This window comes from Apium graveolens, chromosome 6, assembly GCF_009905375.1.
Source record: "Apium graveolens cultivar Ventura chromosome 6, ASM990537v1, whole genome shotgun sequence".
NCBI classification, from domain to species: domain Eukaryota; kingdom Viridiplantae; phylum Streptophyta; class Magnoliopsida; order Apiales; family Apiaceae; genus Apium; species Apium graveolens.
Window position 1 is genome coordinate 24294646 of NC_133652.1, and position 18421 is coordinate 24313066.

An 18421-nucleotide genomic window follows, 5' to 3' on the forward strand; every position below is an offset into this window, starting at 1 on the left:
ACTCCTCCTACCCATTCATTTATTTACTTATTTACACTACATCTCTCGATTCTTTATGTTTCAAAGTTTTTCAAAATTAGTAAGGATATATAATATTAGAAGTTACACATTCTCTATATTACTTCATTATACTCTATTTATATATTTAACATTACATTAAAGTTTATTGGTTCACTTATGCCCAATTCCAATGTAAAGAATTTTATAGGAAAATTGGGTGGAAGGAGAGTATATATTTTAGAAAACATAAGTTAAGGGACATCACAACAAGAAAACCGGCTAAGTACGACTCGTCGAAAATCGGTCGGATTTAATAGTCAAGCCTCAGTTTGACTAGTACAGTTAGCTAACTAGTATTTATTCCTCAATTGGTGTTTCGATTTTTTAAAGGGGATTTATACAATCTGTCCCAAATTTATGAGTTACTTTACTGATATGTCCTTTTTTATTCAATAATTATAATTATGTCCTCTAGTTAATTTTAACTCATGTAAAACTCATATATATATATATAACTACTTTTTAAATAATACTAAATATGACTAGAATGCCCTATAATACAAATACTAAGCCATAAAACTAGATTTTAGGTTCTTAAAGATCACATAAAATGTTCAACATTAAAATATAATACATAATTAAGTTCAGTAGAATTGTCTCAAAAATCTAGTGTCCCGGGTCGGTTGTTATTGAAATTTTAGAATTAAGCAACGCCTGCAAATGTAAATACATATATATTTGATGTTGTTAAAAATCAAAATAAAAAGAATGATATAGCGAGTCTATGATATAGTGACAGAATGATTGTGTTAGCAAAACAAAATATTCTTTAAGTTTTGTCAGCAATCAACTACAACTATAATATCCTTCAAGTAAGGTTAAACAACACTCATGGTGTCCTTCGAGTAAGCCTAAGTTGGGAATGACGATTTCATCACTGAAAACAAGTCAAGCAAGCAGCCATGCAAGATTCGTAGTACTGGTACACCAATGTGTATATACATGTATATTTATATTTATTGATTGAGAAAGTTTTATACATTGATCTGCAAACTTAAGTCAGTGTGATGTTTCACTCTATTTGTTGCATCATAATTTGTTAAATTTTAGTTTTCATCATTTTCTAGAAGTTATGTGGTCTCCTGTATATATAAACACTTTTCGGATTAGATTTAACTCTTTTCATCAATAATATAATCATGCACATTAAGATATCACAATATAACGGTAGCGTAAAAAGATTATATATGACATTTGAAACTATTAAAGTTACCCATGATTACGCCCTTACTTTAACATGATCTGTTCTATAGTAATCGTACCTCTGTATCCTTGATTTCTAAGGAGACAGGTGACCAAGTCTGGTGGATGAATCATGACTGTAGGACCAGAGCGTGATTAACAGCCCTGCATGGTCAGTGCACCATTCAGAGCCGTAGAGGATCGTTCTCAGTTGGGTTCTTCCTGGCTGGGGTGGTCTTGCCGTTGTCTGACAAACCACTCAACTTTTATTTAGCGAAAAAAAAAAGTTAACCATGATTAATTACAAATTATAAAAAATCTGGTATATAGGATATATCTCTAAATATAATTAGAAATAGGACATATTTATAAATCAACTTTTAAAATGGGACATATTAGTAAAACACCCTTTTTTAACTAGTGTGTATTCCTGAATTGGTGTTTCGATTTTTTTAAAAATATTTTTCAACGATCCAACCTTGGATGTCAATATATATACATATATATTAGTGATATAACAAAAATTTCATATCAAAATAATTTTATTTGGTTAGCCATTTTAACAATCAAGTTTCAGTTTGACTAGTACAGTTAACTAGTGTTTATTCCTGAATTGGTGTTTCGATTTTCTTTAAAAAAAATTCAATGATCCAATAGTATGTCAAAGTGTATATATATATATATATATATTAGTGATATAACCACAGTTTCATATCAAAATAATTTTATTTGGTTTGTCATTTTAATAGTCAAGCTTCAGTTTGACTAGTACATCTAACTATTATTTAATCCTAAATTGTTGTTTCGATTTTTTTAAAAATACTTTTTAAATTATTATTTTTTGTGTGTTTTTTCGTTTACTAAATACAACCGCTTGCAATCAATTTAATTATTTCAATCGATTTCGGTTGAAATCATTTTTTTTTTTTGCATTTGGCTGTTTTGTTTTTTTTTTGCTATTTCAATAAATTCAAACAAAAAAAGCGGGAAAATATCCCTCCATTTGGTAAGGCTATATTGGACAGCTAGCGGTTGAATTTAGGAGCGTAAAAATAATTTAGTTGGCGGGAAAATTCCCTCCAGTTTTGGCAAGGCTAAATTCGACCGCACAAAAATACCAGTCGAATTTTTAACTAAATTCAACCGCACTATGTCAATCGAATTGAAATTCGACCGTTGGCGGTTGTATTTAGCCGTGGTTGACCATAAATTCGACCGAATTCGGTCGAATTTAGATCGGTTGAATTTGTTCGTTGTATTTAGCCTTATATTCTTGTAGTGGATGTTTTACTAATATTTGAAATAGATGAGATAAATCCCAAGATTGTTATTTAATAACATTTGATATTGCTCTCAAATATTTAGATTATTCTGAATTATTATATTTTAGATGGTAAACCAAAAAACAAAAGTTGTTAGAAAGCACAGCTGTTAAGTAGATTGAAATGTACGTGTAGTGGTATCGGATGCTAGAAAGAAATTATCAAGAAGCTCCTATTTTGGTTGTTTCCTCTTGATTACAAAATCAAATAAAAAAATGTAGGCCCCTTCTAAACGGAAATTAATTATGGAGACTTACTCGATATCATCTCCATTTTCTCTTTTCTCTTCCCAAAACATTTTTAACCTTATTTTCCGGTTCGACAAACCTTTCCATCTCTGCACCCCCTTCCTCTCTCCTCACAGATCTCTAACCTGCAGTCGAAAATTTTCTTGCAATGGACTCACAAAAACAACCTGCAGCTCTCTCTAATAAGCTTTCCCCTTTCTTTGGCATGAAAAAATCTGTTGGATACGAAGATCAACAAGCCTCTCACTCGAAATTATCTAGGCCGGGAAGGGATGCCACAAAATCGCTTATCGAGGAGCAAGCTAATGAATCTTCATTCACTTTTCATCCTGAGAATGTGGTTAACAAGAACAATGGTTATTTACTTGTCAAACCTTCACATGAATTTCTACAAAATGCTTGTGATTATTGGAAGAGTAGTTGCTTAGGTTACTTCGATAATAATGTGATTGCAAATACTGATAAAACTAAAATTAAGGATGCTCTTGTAGAGAAATATCATAAAGTTGGTCTTACCGATGTTTATTTCCATCAATTAGGTTATTTGGTTTTGAAATTTGAAAATACTCAATCTGCTTCCAAAGCCATTGAATGTAGTCCTTTGTACATTGATGGTCAGAGAATTCATGTGCACAAATGGTTTGAGCATTTTCAAACTGTTTATCCTTTGAACAAAGAAAATGTTTGGATTGAGATCTCTAATATTCCTTTCAGTTATTGGTCTGTTGAAGGGTTATGCTATATATGTAGTGCTATAGGTAGGCCTATAGCATTTCATACACAAACTCTTGTGAGTGCTAAGAATAAGTCCCCTTCTGATCAAGCTCTAGTCTGTGTGGAGATTGATGTGGGTGCAACTCGACCTACTGTTCTTATGACTGTGATTCCTGGTCATTCTAATAAATTTATGGCTAGGGTTAACATTATTTATCTGGAATCTCCTCAAAGCTGCCTTATGTGTCTTTCCGTTGATCATTCAACGGAAGCTTGTGAGGATGTACTGGAATTGGTTCCTTGTATGTACGATTCTGCAAGACAAGGAAAGGATATATTCAAGTGGAAGAAAGAATATTTATGTGATACAGATGATAGTATCCCCGAAGAGGAAGTTCAGGTTTCTGAGCCACAGGGTGAATCTAAAGGCAAGCTTGTGGCTGATGAAGGGGAGAGTCATGAGGGTACCTATTCTAGGATGGTGGTTATTGGCCTCCCAGCTAAACCTGAACAGTACTTCCAGCGGAAGCACATTCGCAGGGAAAGAAAGAGGTCAATATTGGAACAGGAACCTGAAAAGGGTGCAGAAGAAGCAGCTGCAGGGGGTCCTCCTGCTCAAGATATAGATTCAAGGGGTGTTCTACTGAATGCTACTAAAGACGCCGGCGGCAAGAAACGGACAAAATATGAGGCCCAAGACAGCTAAACTAGGCAACTCTGGTAGATGGAGAACTATGAGTAATTAATATTAGTGTACTTTCTATTTATATAAACTTCTATGTTAAGGTTTAGCCCACATCAAGTATGGTTTGTATGCTCCTATACAAGAGCTTAACTTTGCCGGATCCATGAAATTTATGGTGAGGTTTGATCAATTTTATTAGTCGGGTTTCTGCTCATTTTTTATCATTATCAACATTGTAAAGATTAAAGTTTTGAGTTTCTTATGGGGATATAATGTGATTGTATACTTCTTATTAATCTGTTGAATTGCCTTTTTTTAGCATGATAAATTGATACATCTATATATGTAGCTGATATTGGGAGTGATACTGTGTGCGCGTGTGTGTGTATATTAGTGATATAACCAAAATTTCAAATCAAAATAATTTTATTTGATTTGTCATTTTAACAGTCAAGCTTCAGTTTGACTAGTATAGCTAATTAGTGTGTATTACTGAATTGGTGTTCCGATTTTTTTAAAAATATTTTTCAACGATCCAACCTAAAATGTCAATATATATATATATATTAGTGATATAACAAAAATTTCATATCAAAATAATTTTATTTGGTTAGCCATTTTAACAATCAAGTTTCAGTTTGACTAGTACAACTAACTAGTGTTTGTTCTTGGATTGGTGTTTCGATTTTCTTTAAAATATTTTTCAATGATCCAACCGTATGTCAAAGTGTATATATATATATATTAGTGATATAACCAAAGTTTCGTATCAAAATAATTTTATTTGGTTTGCCATTTTAACAGTCAAACTTCAGTTTGACTAGTACAACTAACTAGTATTTAATCGTGAATTGTTGTTTCAATTTTTTTAAAAATACTTTTTAAATTATTATTTTTTGTGTGTTTTTTCGTTTACTAAATACAACCGCTTGCAATCAATTTAATTATTTCAACCGATTTTGGTTGAAATCATTTTTTTTTTGCATTTGGCTATTTTGTTTTTTTGCTATTTCAGTAAATTCAAACAAAAAAAGCGGGAAAATATCCCTCCATTTGGTAAGGCTATATTGGACAGCTAGCGGTTAAATTTAGGAGCGTAAAAATAATTTAGTTGGCGGGAAAATTCCCTCCAGTTTTGGCAAGGCTAAATTCGACCGCACAAAAATACCAGTGGAATTTTTAACTAAATTCAACCGCACTATGTCAATCGAATTGAAATTCGACCGTTGGCGGTTGTATTTAGCCGTGGTTGACCATAAATTTGACCAAATTCGGTCGAATTTAGATCGGTTGAATTTGTTCGTTGTATTTAGCCTTATATTCTTGTAGTGGATGTTTTACTAATATTTGAAATAGATGACATAAATCCCAAGATTGTTATTTGATAACATTTGATATTGCTCTCAAATATTTAGATTATTCTGAATTAATTATATTTTAGATGGTAAACCAAAAAACAAAAGTAGTTAGAAAGCACACCTGTTAAGTAAATTGAAATGTACGTGTAGTGGTATCGGATGCTAGAAAGAAATTATCAAGAAGCTCCTATTTTGGTTGTTTCCTCTTGATTACAAAATCAAATGAAAAAAATGTAGGCCGCTTCTAAACGGAAATTAATAATGGAGACTTCCTCGATATCATCTCCATTTTCTCTTTTCTCTTCCCAAAACATTTTTAACCTTATTTTTCGGTTCGACAAACCTTTCCATCTCTGCACCCCTTCCTCTCTCCTCACAGATCTCTAACCTGCATTCGAAAATTTTCTTGCAATGGACTCACAAAAACAACCTGTAGCTCTCTCTAATAAGCTTTCACCTTTCTCTGGCATGAAAAAATCTGTTGGATACGAAGATCAACAAGCCTCTCACTCGAAATTATCTAGGCCAGGAAGGGATGCCACAAAATCGCTTATCGAGGAGCAAGCTAATGAATCTTCATTCACTTTTTATCTTGAGAATGTGGTTAACAAGAATAATGGTATTTTACTTGTCAAACCTTCACATGAATTTTTACAAAATGCTTGTGATTATTGGAAGAGTAGTTGCTTAGGTTACTTCGATAATAATGTGATTGCAAATACTGATATCATAAAACTAAAATTAAGGATGCTCTTGTAGAGAAATATCATAAAGTTGGTCTTACCGATGTTTATTTCCATCAATTGGGTTATTTGGTTTTGAAATTTGAAAATACTCAATCTGCTTCCAAAGCCATTAACTGCAGTCCTCTATATATTGATGGTCAGAGAATTCATGTGCACAAATGGTTTGAGCATTTTCAAACTGTTTATCCTTTGAACAAAGAAAATGTTTGGATTGAGATCTCTAATATTCCTTTCAGTTATTGGTCTGTTGAAGGGTTATGCTATATATGTAGTGCTATATATAGGTAGGCCTATAGCATTTCATAGACAAACTCTTGTGAGTGCTAAGAATAAGTCCCCTTATGATAAAGCTCTAGTCTGTGTGGAGATTGATGTGGGTGCATCCCGACCTACTGTTCTTATGACTGTGATTCATGGTCATTCTGATAAATTTATGGCTAGGGTTAACATTGTTTATCTGGAATCTCCTCAAAACTTCCTTACGTGTCTTTCCGTTGATCATTCAACGGAAGATTGTGAGGATGTACTGGAATTGGTTCCTTGTATGTACGATTCTGCAAGACAAGGAAAGGATATATTTATAGAACTTTTATTTATATCTAACAGAGAAACAAAATATGAACCTAAGAAGGGAGAACAAAACTAGTGTGATGTTCTATTTTTAATGCAGAAGTAATATAAATAAATAGAAAGTGAACAACTAGAGTGGCTAAAAACAAGGGTCACGTTGAAAACTAACTCTCCTAATGCAACTACATGTTTGAGACTTATTCCTTCAGTTCCTACATTAACTCAACGACACAGAAGATCAGGTCAACAATCTAACTGATGCCTGACTATTACAAATAAACAAAACAATTTATTTAAAACAATTAAACAATTAAAACAAGTTTAAGATCATTTTTCCAACATTCACTCCCATAATCTTAAACTTATGAAGCACTTCTCTTCATTTTATGATGTACTTCTCACTAGCATCTCTTCATTTTGTGATGCACTTCTCACCACTATAAAGTTTGATTCACTTCTCATCAAAAACAATTTTGGAGTACTTCTCTCCAGGGTGCACTTCTCACCCACAACTCTACAGAAGTGGTTCTCCCTCGATCAAATGTGCCATGTCTTCTTCGTCCATTTGGGATCTACAATTCTTTTCCAGATGCCCGTATCTTTTGCATTTAAAACATTGTAGCTTTCCTTTGTGCCAGCAGTCTTTTTCTTCATGACCCATCTTATAACAATGGTTGTATTGAATTTTGTTGCCTGTGCCTTTTGAGGATGAAGCTTTAGCTAATAGGAGTCCCTCATTTCTTCCTCCAATATCTTCCTCCATCATTGATCTCCTTTGGTCCACGGCGTGAAGTGAATTGATCAATTCTGAAACAGTTAATTTCGAGAGATCTTTAGTATCTTCAAGTAAGGAAGTTTTAGTTTCATACCTCTCGGGAAGAGTCACTAAAAATTTGTCCACAACTCTTTGAGTTGAGAAGTCTTCACCAAGTAATTTGATTTGGTTAACGATGGACATCAATCTACTCACATATTCCTTGACGCCTTCATTATTTTTCATTCTCATCATCTCAAACTCTCTCTTAAGGTTCAGAATTTGCATCAGTTTGGTTTGTTCGTTGCCTTCAAATTCTTCCTTAATTTTTTTCCATGCTTCTTTAGGAGTATCACAACCCATAATAGTTGTAAAGATCTCTTCCGACACAGCCGAATGTAGACATGAAAGTGCCTTTACTTCTCTTGCCACTTCTTCATCATGTTTTTTGATTTGGGCTGCTGTTGGATTTTGTGGAAGAGGGATTGACTCAACATCACTCTCAATTGCTTCCCACAAACTCATAGCTTTCAAATATGATTTCATTTTGATAGCCCATGAATTATGATGATCTTCTTTGAACAATGGAATAGAGACTGAGAAGTTGTTTAAAGCCATGGAATATGAAAGATAATATATATATATAAGTGTATGTATAAAAATAACTCACAAGCCCTAGATCATGAGGCTCTGATACCAACTGTAGAACTTTTATTTATATATAATAGAGAAATAAAATATGAACCTGAGAAAGGAGAACAAAACTAGTGTGCTGTTGTATTTTTTAATACAGAAGTAATACAAATAAATAGAAAGTGCACAACTAGAGTGGCTAAAAACAAGGGTCACGTTGATAACTAACTCTCCTAATGCAACTACATGTTTGAGACTTATTCCTTCAGTTCCTACATTAACTCAACGACACAAAAGATCAGGTCAACAATCTAACTAATGCCTGACTATTACAAATAAACAAAACAATTTATTTAAAACAATTAAACAATTAAAACAAGTTTAAGATTATTTTTCCGACAATATTCAAGTGGAACAAAGAATATTTCTGTGATACAGATGATAGTATCCCCGAAGAGGAAGTTCAGGTGTCTGAGCCATAGGGTGAATCTAAAGGCAAGCTTATGGCTGATGAAGGGGAGAGTCATGAGGGTACCTATTCTAGGATGGAGGTTATTGGCCTCCCAGCTAAACCTGAACAGTACTTCCAGCGGAAGCACATTTGCAGGGAAAGAAAGAGGTCAATATTGGAACAGGAACCTGAAAAGGGTGCAGAAGAAGCAGCTGCAGGGGGTCCTCCTGCTCAAGATGTTGATTCAAGGGGTGTTCTACTGAATGCTACTCAAGACGCCGGAGGCAAGAAACGGACAAAATGTGAGCCCAAGATAGCTAAACTAGGCAACTCTGGTAGATGGAGAACTATGAGTAATATTTAATATTAGTGTACTTTCTATTTATTTAAACTTCTATATTAAGGTTTAGCCCACATCAAGTATGGTTTGTATGCTCCTATATAAGAGCTTAACTTTGCCGGATGCATGAAATTTATGGTGAGGTTTGATCAATTTTATTAGTCGGGTTTCTGCTCATTTTTTATCATTATCAACTCTGAAAAGATTAAAGTTTTGAGTTTCTTATGGGGATATAATATGATTGTATACTTCTTATTTATCTGTTGAATTGCCTTCTTTTTAGCATGATCAATTGATACATCTATATATGTAGCTGATATTGGGAGTGATGTGGGCTTTGAGATGAATTTCAGTTGGTCTTTTAGGGTTGAATTTGAACATTAATTGCAAAATTTCTTCCTACTGCCAGTGATAAAATGGGAACTCCAATAATCCTTACAGCTAGAGGAAACATGTAAAAAGAGTTTTATATCATTAAATAATTATTTTCTTTTTTTAAAATTTTTTACTAAATAAAAGGGAGTAAAGAAGTTTAACAATGTTTTTAGAAAATCCAGCTGTTGATCTAGGAATGGAATGACCATGTTTCCATTACACTGGTGAACTTGGTTTTTATATAATTAATTAACTATTTGATATATCTTCAAAATTTAGTACGTTTTTGTTATTGTGATTGTTTTATTTCAGAAAGAAATTAGTTCAATTTCTGAAATATAACATTTGAGATTCTAAGCATATACAACCCTCATCAAATTTATATTTATTTTGATTGTTTCAAAGGTTTGAAAGTGAAATCAATTGCAATACAGATTATTGTTCACTACTTATTTCCTCATTCTAAGGATTTAGTATATGTAAGTTTTTTTTATGTTTGTGTGTACTTTATGATTTCTTCCATTTGATTAAAAGATAAGAATACAATTATGTGAAAACATGGAGATGAGTTTTAATTGGACAGTAAATATCCAATCTTTATGAGTCAAAAATTTTGTTCTTTAAAATGATTAATATATTGGTCATTTTATAATCAATAGCAATTGAATTTTTTCCCACCTTTAAAGAAAAAATTTAAGGGTAAAAAACAAAAATACCCACCATTTGGGGGTCTAGTGCCCAAAATACCCACATGCGGAAAAACTTCCCATAATACCTACTGCATGCGCATTCATATCATGCGTACCCTTTTTTAAAAAAAAATTACAAAGGATACGCATGTCAGACATGCGTATCCACTCATGCGTATCCTTTGTAAATTTTCAAAAAAATAGGATACGCATGTTACAAATGCGCATTCAGTTGGTAAAAATGGCAGTTTTCCCGCATGTGGGTATTTTGGGCACTTGAAACCGGAAAGTAGTAAAAACCCAAAATACCCACCATTTGGGGGTCTGGTACCCAAAATACCCACATGCAGGAAAACTACCTATAATACCCACTGAATGCGCATTCATATCATGCGCACATTTTTTTAAAAAAATTACAAAGGATATGCATGTCTCTGCTATAGTAAACAGTGGATACGCACGTCTGACATGCGTATCCTTTGTAAATTTTCAAAAAAATAGGATACGCATGATAAAAATGCGCATTCAGTCGGTAAAAGTGGCAGCTTTCCCGCATGTGGTTATTTTGGGCACTTGAAATGCAAAATAGTGTATTTTGGGCATTCTTTCAAAAATTAACTCACAGCCTCGAGAAGGCCAGCAGCAGCAGACTAAACACCATTTCCATAATGTATACTCTTGATTATTTTGGTTTCCTCTCTATCAATTGTTTCCAAATAAAGCTCTTCCCAGGCCTATTTCCTTGACTAAACAATTGATTAAATATGTTTGGTCGGAAGCAATCCACCAGTCATTGAGCATACTAATTCCAGCACTTTTAAAGAAATAACCTTTAGTTCAAATTAGACTACCTACATGTTTATATTTTTCATTTGTATATGTTATATATTCTTTTAATGAAATTTTAGTATAAGCAATTAAGTATTAAAAATGATTACTATATAATTATAACCATAAGTCTCAGGAGCAAACAATATAAAATTATATATAATGGTGAGTCGTAACTTTAGAAATAATTATATAAATATTCACTAAGATATATTATTGGAGAGAATTGGAATGTTAGAATTTTGAGTAGTCTATTATTTAGTACAATCAACTTTATGTAAAAGATTTAACAATTCAAAACTGTATTATAAAAATTAAAGGTTAACATATTACATATTTTGGCTAAGTTTGCTTGTTATAATTTAGAATATATGAATACATTTTATTATCTATTAAATATATAGACCAGGAGCATAATATATAAGTATTCATAAACTTTAAAAATTATTAAATTTTTATTTAAAAAATGTTATTGATATTGTTCCCTTGAATGCTAAACAGAAATGAGTGTGTTTTACAATGATATACAAAGAGAAATTATATGATAATTATATGATGGAATCCCCATAAAGTAGTTATTATATGAATTTGCACATCATAGAAGTCTAATCTATTAACTAATATATATGGTGAACTATACGAAGCACGAGTGATTGCAAAGGAAGTTTCAACATGAACAAGGAACGGATTTTTCATAAATTTTCAGTCATTTCATAAAATCAGTCATAATTTGCATGATACTTACTCTTTTTCTATCATATGGATGTGCTTTTCATCAACTTGACATAAGTAATGCATTTCTTAATAGTATGCTCGATCATGAAGCGTTCAAGACACAACACTTTGTCTTTGTTCATCCCTATTGTCCCAGACATGTGTCGCCTATGTTAACTCAATTTACGGCCTCAAAAAAGCACCTCTTGTGTGGAACAAAAAGCTCAAAAGTTTTATGCTTAATTTTTATTTTTGCTACTCATTTGTTGATGCATCCTAGTTCATATATAACTCTTATAAAATTATTATCTTCTTAATTGTGCATGTTGATGATATTGGTCATTTTATAATCAATAGCAATTGAATTTTTTCCCACCTTTAAAGAAAAAATTTAAGGGTAAAAAACCAAAATACCCACCATTTGGGGGTCTGGTGCCCAAAATACCCACATGCGGGAAAACTGCCCATAATACCTACTGCATGCGCATTCATATCATGCGTACCCTTTTTTAAAAAAAAAATACAAAGGATACGCATGTCAGACATGCGTATCCACTCATGCGTATCCTTTGTAAATTTTCAAAAAAAATAGGATACGCATGTTACAAATGTGCATTCAGTTGGTAAAAATGGCAGTTTTCCCGCATGTGGGTATTTTGGGCATTTGAAACCGGAAAGTAGTAAAAACCCAAAATACCCACCATTTGGGGGTCTGGTACCCAAAATACCCACATGCAGGAAAACTGCCTATAATACCCACTGAATGCGCATTCATATCATGCGCACCTTTTTTTTAAAAAAATTACAAAGGATATGCATGTCTCTGTTATAGTAAACAGTCGATACGCACGTCTGACATGCGTATCCTTTGTAAATTTTCAAAAAAATAGGATACGCATGATAAAAATGTGCATATTGATGATATTGTAGTTACAAGTGACAACAATTTCATTCGATAAATTAGATAAAAAATTCTCTCTCAAGGAACTAGGCAAACTCACCACTTTTCTCGGGGTGGAAGTAATCCTTACTCCCAACCAAAATTTATATCTCACAAATAATGCATATATATGACTTACTAGCTTTATACAAAATGGATGGTTTTAAAGATACTGTTATACCTATGTGTTCTTCCCTCTTATTTACATAGATTAAGCATCTCAAATTGTGTTCCAATTCCTTATCGTCAACTTGTTGAAGGTTTGCGATACATATCCATTACACGTTCTGACATGTGCTTCACTGTGAACAATTTATCTCAGTAATGCATTCTCAACCTGTAACACATATTGGATTGATCTTAAATGAGTTCTGACATATTAGAAAGGTACTATCAATAATGATCTCTACCTAAATAAAAACTCAATCTTGAATAATATTTGATTAATATTGGGATGTAAATAATGATACATCTCTACCAACGGATATGTTTCCTATTTAGGCTCGAATCCTATCTCTTGAAAGTCCACTTAAAAATACAAAACTGAATACAAAACTGTTGCAAATGATGCAATTGATATTTTGTGAATTAAAAATTTACTTCATCAGCTAAGTGTTTCACTTTCATAACCACCATGATTTTTCATAACGACACATATGCATATTTAAATTTAAATTCAATCTTTATTCCTCGCCTAGAATTCTTAAATATATGTTACAAGATATAAGTCATCAATTGAGCTTGGAGTCTTTAAAGTGGATAATAGATGAAAATGGTACACCATTTAAACATGAAATGTTATACCTATTATAATAATGGTAATATGAGTTAGGGGATAATAGATTGGTAATAATTATACTATATCATTTAATCATTGAATATTATACATACTCCTGTCATATTAGTATTAAGTCCTAAAGTGATTAGGCATTTAATTCGAAACACCAACTTATAGGCAATTAGTATCATATATCATTATGATACTATCTATTCAGTTTTGGGCACAATGTCTCATATGTCATTATGAATCGGCACGATATACATATGACATGGCGAGACGCCAATTAGTAACTTTTGATGCTTAACTGACATATGCAAGTTCAAATATTGGCGGAATGAGATGGGATGTACTGTAGTTACCAAAGATTTTGTTAAAGTTCTTTAAATTAGACTTCCAGTCTTGTAGATCTAGGAGGAAGAGCTGAGGCCTCAATAAAAACATTATTAGTATGGGATGAATCATCGATAATTGATAACGATGGACTGTACAATGATATGGCGGGTGATAATGGGCTATTATTATATATCTCAAACCGGTGAGATACTTGTGAGATGGTGATTCTGGTGCTGGAGTTATAAATGGAGTCTATTATGGGCTGGTTGTAGAGGAATTCTAAAAGAGTAATGGAAAGTGGTATTAGATGAGATTGTGTAATTAGTTAGGATGTGTTGAAGTGTCTAGCATTGGATCTCGGTATTTTGTGATACAGTTGGAGCATAAAATGATGAAACCTCTCCACAAACCTGATATGTTGGAAAAAATAAAGCCATTAGGTTCTTGTTCTAAAATAATTACATGTAGATTTGGCACATTAGTAACTAAGAAATAGGAATGGAGTGAATTTAGAATAACAATATAGGCATACAAAAACTTTGAGACGGTTACAGGTTCGAGTTTGACAAAAATAATCTAATGGGCTGCAAGAGGGATTTAATTTTGATGACATGTGAATTGTTAGATAAACTAGATAAACAGCTAGAAAAAAAAGCATGAGACTAAAATCTTATGAGAGCAGAAACTTGATGAAGTTAAGTAAGTCCAGTTTGGATAACTTGGTCATGACGATAATAAGCGAGAACATTATGATCCGAGGTATGATGTGGTGTTGTAAAATGTGATATCTGAAAGAAAATTAAATAGAGTGAAGTGTTGTGTTAGGCCTTCATTGTTCGAATATACAGAAATAATAGACATTTGATATAATTTTTTGAAAATATTTTTTAATTGATAAAATGCATAAATATCAATTAAAATAATATATAGAGGATAAAGTCAGATGATGTACGATTATCAACATCAATAAAAATAATATATAGAGCACTTAGTATTGTCAACGGAAGTCAGCGATAGTTTAGTGTATAATAATTCAAAAGGTTTAGAGTTAGTCATGAAAGATGTACCCAACTTAAGCTTACAATCTTTATTTTAAAAACATGCATTACAGGTAGGGCTAAGCAAAAAAAATCAAACCTACCGAGCTGAACTGAATCAAACCGTTCAAACCATTTTTTCATATATTTTATCGGCTTGATTTAGTTTAGGTTGATTTAAATCAAACCTATTTTACGGTTCGATTTTCACATCCAAATCGACTATTTAAGACCTAATCAGACCATTTCAAAATATATTAACATATACATCAAACATATGTAACCTAACTTAAATTTATCTTATATCATATTTAGTCATTTTATTTTATACCTTACATATCATATTTTATTAAATATATTTCTATTTTACCAACTCTTAACTTGGCTAATAAATGTTCCTATATTGGACAAGAATCATAATATATATAAAAAATCTGATATTGTTTGATTATCAACAAAAATACAAAAGCGTAGTATCTATAGGTATTACAGTTGTAACACTTTATGTAACACCTAGTCACACATCGAGTAAATTTAGAACTTTTCTTCAATTTGTAAGGAAAAGTATTATTACTAAGTACACCAACAAATCATTATCTTTTGAGGATCAGTGGATGGATTCAGAACTACCCAAGAAGGTTTCGACTACTTATGTCAGACTTATAATCGATACTTTAGTTAATTTTTGTTAACACTCGGGATTTTACCCGAGTTATTACGTATGGTATCAGAGCCGGCTATGAAATATTGGAATCGTCAAGTTTCGGGAGGTGGGGACACGAAGGCTGGTGGTATTATCCCCTAATGGGAATCAGAGGTCTGGAGGGGGGAACACGAAAATTGCCGGTATTATTCCACAAGGCCAGAGAGATACAATCTTGGAACTATGGGTTGTCTCTTTTCGATTGACGAGGAAGTTAGAAGTTTAATTGGGGGAGTCTGTAATACCTCAGTCCCACATCTAGGAAGTCCAGTTTATAAAACAAAGTACTACTACTAAGTGCACCAATAAATCATGATATATTGAGGACATGTGGTGGGTTTGTAGACTACGAAAATTTACTACATTTGAGCCAATATATTTCGACTTATTGAAATCGGGGCTTGACATATTTTTTGAAAATTACTCGGAATTGACCCGGGTTGTCACACTTTATCCTTCTCTAGTCACGTCCACTATTTAAACCATAATATCCTTCTGCCTCTTGGTTCGTTGTACCTTTTATGTGACATATTCTCCGGTTGCCACGGTTTTTGCCATGTAATCCTCAAAATTCTAATTTTTGATTCCAATCTTACTGAGTTAAAAGCAGCCGATTCACATTATCTTTAACATGCCCATGAATCCTCTCTTAATGAGCTTTCAAATGCCATATTACCTCTTCTACTGACATCTTCTATTTAAGACCCTAAATTGCTCAATCATTAAAGCAATCTGTAGAAATTTGATGGGACTGGCCTTAATAATTTCTTCACAATATAAGCTTCCACCATCTTTTCTCTCAAGGCTTGTATATTGTATACTATTCGTTTAGTTTCATATTGTAATCTTCAAGTTACTCTTTCTCCTTCATTTTATATTCAAACTCATCTTTTAACGTTTGCATTTTTGCGACTTTCACTCAATTTTCTACCATGCACATCATTTTGATTACATCACAAGCTTCCTTGACGGATTTCTTCTCAGCAACAGACAACAGTATATATTTTGAGATGTCATGGTAATTTGCAACCATTTCAATCTTGTTCATTTTCACTTCAACAACTAGCTTCGGGTCGTAGGGTTTCATAGCCTCCCACAATCCTTGAGCTTGCATGAATGCTTTCATCTTCAATGAAGATGTTGTGTGGTTGTGTCTCGCGAACATCGGGTACATAGTTCAAGCCAGCAGTCCATTTATTGCCTTTTGGTGTATGTGTGGTTTGTTGATTGTTTGGGGGATCCTCAAGTTAAGTGTTTGGATCTGATATCAAGTGTATGATTTCAAGCTCATAGTTTGATCACACACATACTCAAAAAAATAAAGAACACTGAATTGTATGTATAAAAATGAGAAGATAAAAGAAAGATTAGTGTATTTTTTTACGTTCAAATACATTACATGCAGATATAGAAAATAGATAACAAACTGAAAAATAGCTTTAAGCAAAATACTGAGCCCATACTAAAGATACAGCTGAGTAGCTTATACTACGAAGTCAATAACTGCTAATATGTGTTCACAACAATGTTTATAACTAAATAAAAAAATTATAACAAATTTTTGGATTAATTCCGACATTGAGATCATAATAAATTGCAAGTTCTTGACATCTTTATCTATATTATGTATCTTTTCCCGCTTCATTTTTTTATCATTTAATTATTTTTGAATTTTCATTTCTTGTAAGCTCCTTCTATTACTAAATATAGTTCAATCAGCGACTATCGAGGCATATCGCATATTAATATTCCAATATTATGCTTACATATAATCAATGTTTAAGGACTGGATAAAGATAACTACTTCATTTCTTTCAATAATAATCACACTGTTCAACAAATGCCTCTTATGATACACAACTTTTTAATGTGATTGATAATTAGGTACAAACAAGGTGCAGTTTAGTGTTGCGTCTCTAATAATCATCTTTGTTTCTTTTTGTTTTTTTATAAAATCAAATGAACTTAAAAAGTCTTTAGTAATGATTATTTAGGTAATTAGATTAATTGTATTGATCACATCCCAATATTTTAGAGTTGCAAATAAAGTTTTCTCTAGAAAGTTGGGGAGAAAGTGACTTATATAAACGGCTCTTTACATTTGGAAATGCAATAAACAAACGGAGTTGATCTTGTGACAACTTCTTAAATCTCTATATTATAATATTACTGACTCTAACCATGTTATCAATTATGTTATTGATTATGTAGTTGGGGAATTAGGAAAGAACTAGTATAATAACCTATATGAAGCACGGGTCATTTTCAAGAGTTTTTATATGCATCATGCAATTATAATATTTTCAATTAATTTTTTATTTGTAAATGTTGTATAATGTCTAATGTATATCAAATACAAGTTGATTGTTTATCAATGTGTATTATTTTCATACAAGACATTATCAAATTACACAACATTTCTAATATAACTCATCAAGCAAAATATATATATATTCTTGTTTGTGTTATATAATTTATATTTAATTAATGAATATAAATAGGGTAGTTAGTGTATGATTAAAACGAAATAATTAAACTTAATATGTAGAATGCCGTTAATATGTTTACAAAAAAAAGCTAAAAATTAACATATATATGTTGATACAGAGTTGACTAAAAATTTTGATTTTTTTTAAAAAAATTATGTGTATTGGTCTGTATTATTACCGAGTTTATTACTAACTTACAATTAACTTCTTCAATTTAAAAAGATAAAAATTGCATAACTGAAGTCAGAATGACTTGCAATCATAATATACAATAATGTAAAATTTACCCTACTATTAATATAAAAGTTGATTTTAATGAAAAATGTTAGTTTCTGAAATTCAACATATGTATGCATGAAAAAATATTAATTTTTTATTTACACTAATGTTAAGAAAATAAGATTAAGTTATATGTGTGTGTCAGCATGTAAATTATCATATGTTACATTTATTAGTAAATTACGATGGT

At 32.0% G+C, this 18421-nt stretch overlaps 1 protein-coding gene and 1 non-coding gene across 2 annotated transcripts; one reads left to right on the forward strand and one right to left on the reverse strand.

Annotated features, from left to right (window-relative positions):
* Positions 1-1281: 1281 nt before the first annotated feature.
* On the forward strand, positions 1282-1499 carry LOC141669852 (small nucleolar RNA U3). The gene has a single exon (XR_012554105.1). It is a non-coding gene; the product is annotated as a small nucleolar RNA U3 (small nucleolar RNA).
* A 5900-nt stretch (positions 1500-7399) lies between these two features.
* On the reverse strand, positions 7400-8257 carry LOC141664789 (uncharacterized). Its single transcript, XM_074470743.1, has one exon. It carries the CDS (start codon positions 8255-8257, stop codon positions 7400-7402), a length of 858 nt encoding a protein of 285 aa, XP_074326844.1.
* Positions 8258-18421: the final 10164 nt, after the last annotated feature.

Excerpts from the sequence above, each read along its gene's own strand:
- LOC141664789 (XM_074470743.1), bottom strand. The coding sequence starts at position 8,257 with ATGGCTTTAAACAACTTCTCAGTCTCTATTCCATTGTTCAAAGAAGAT.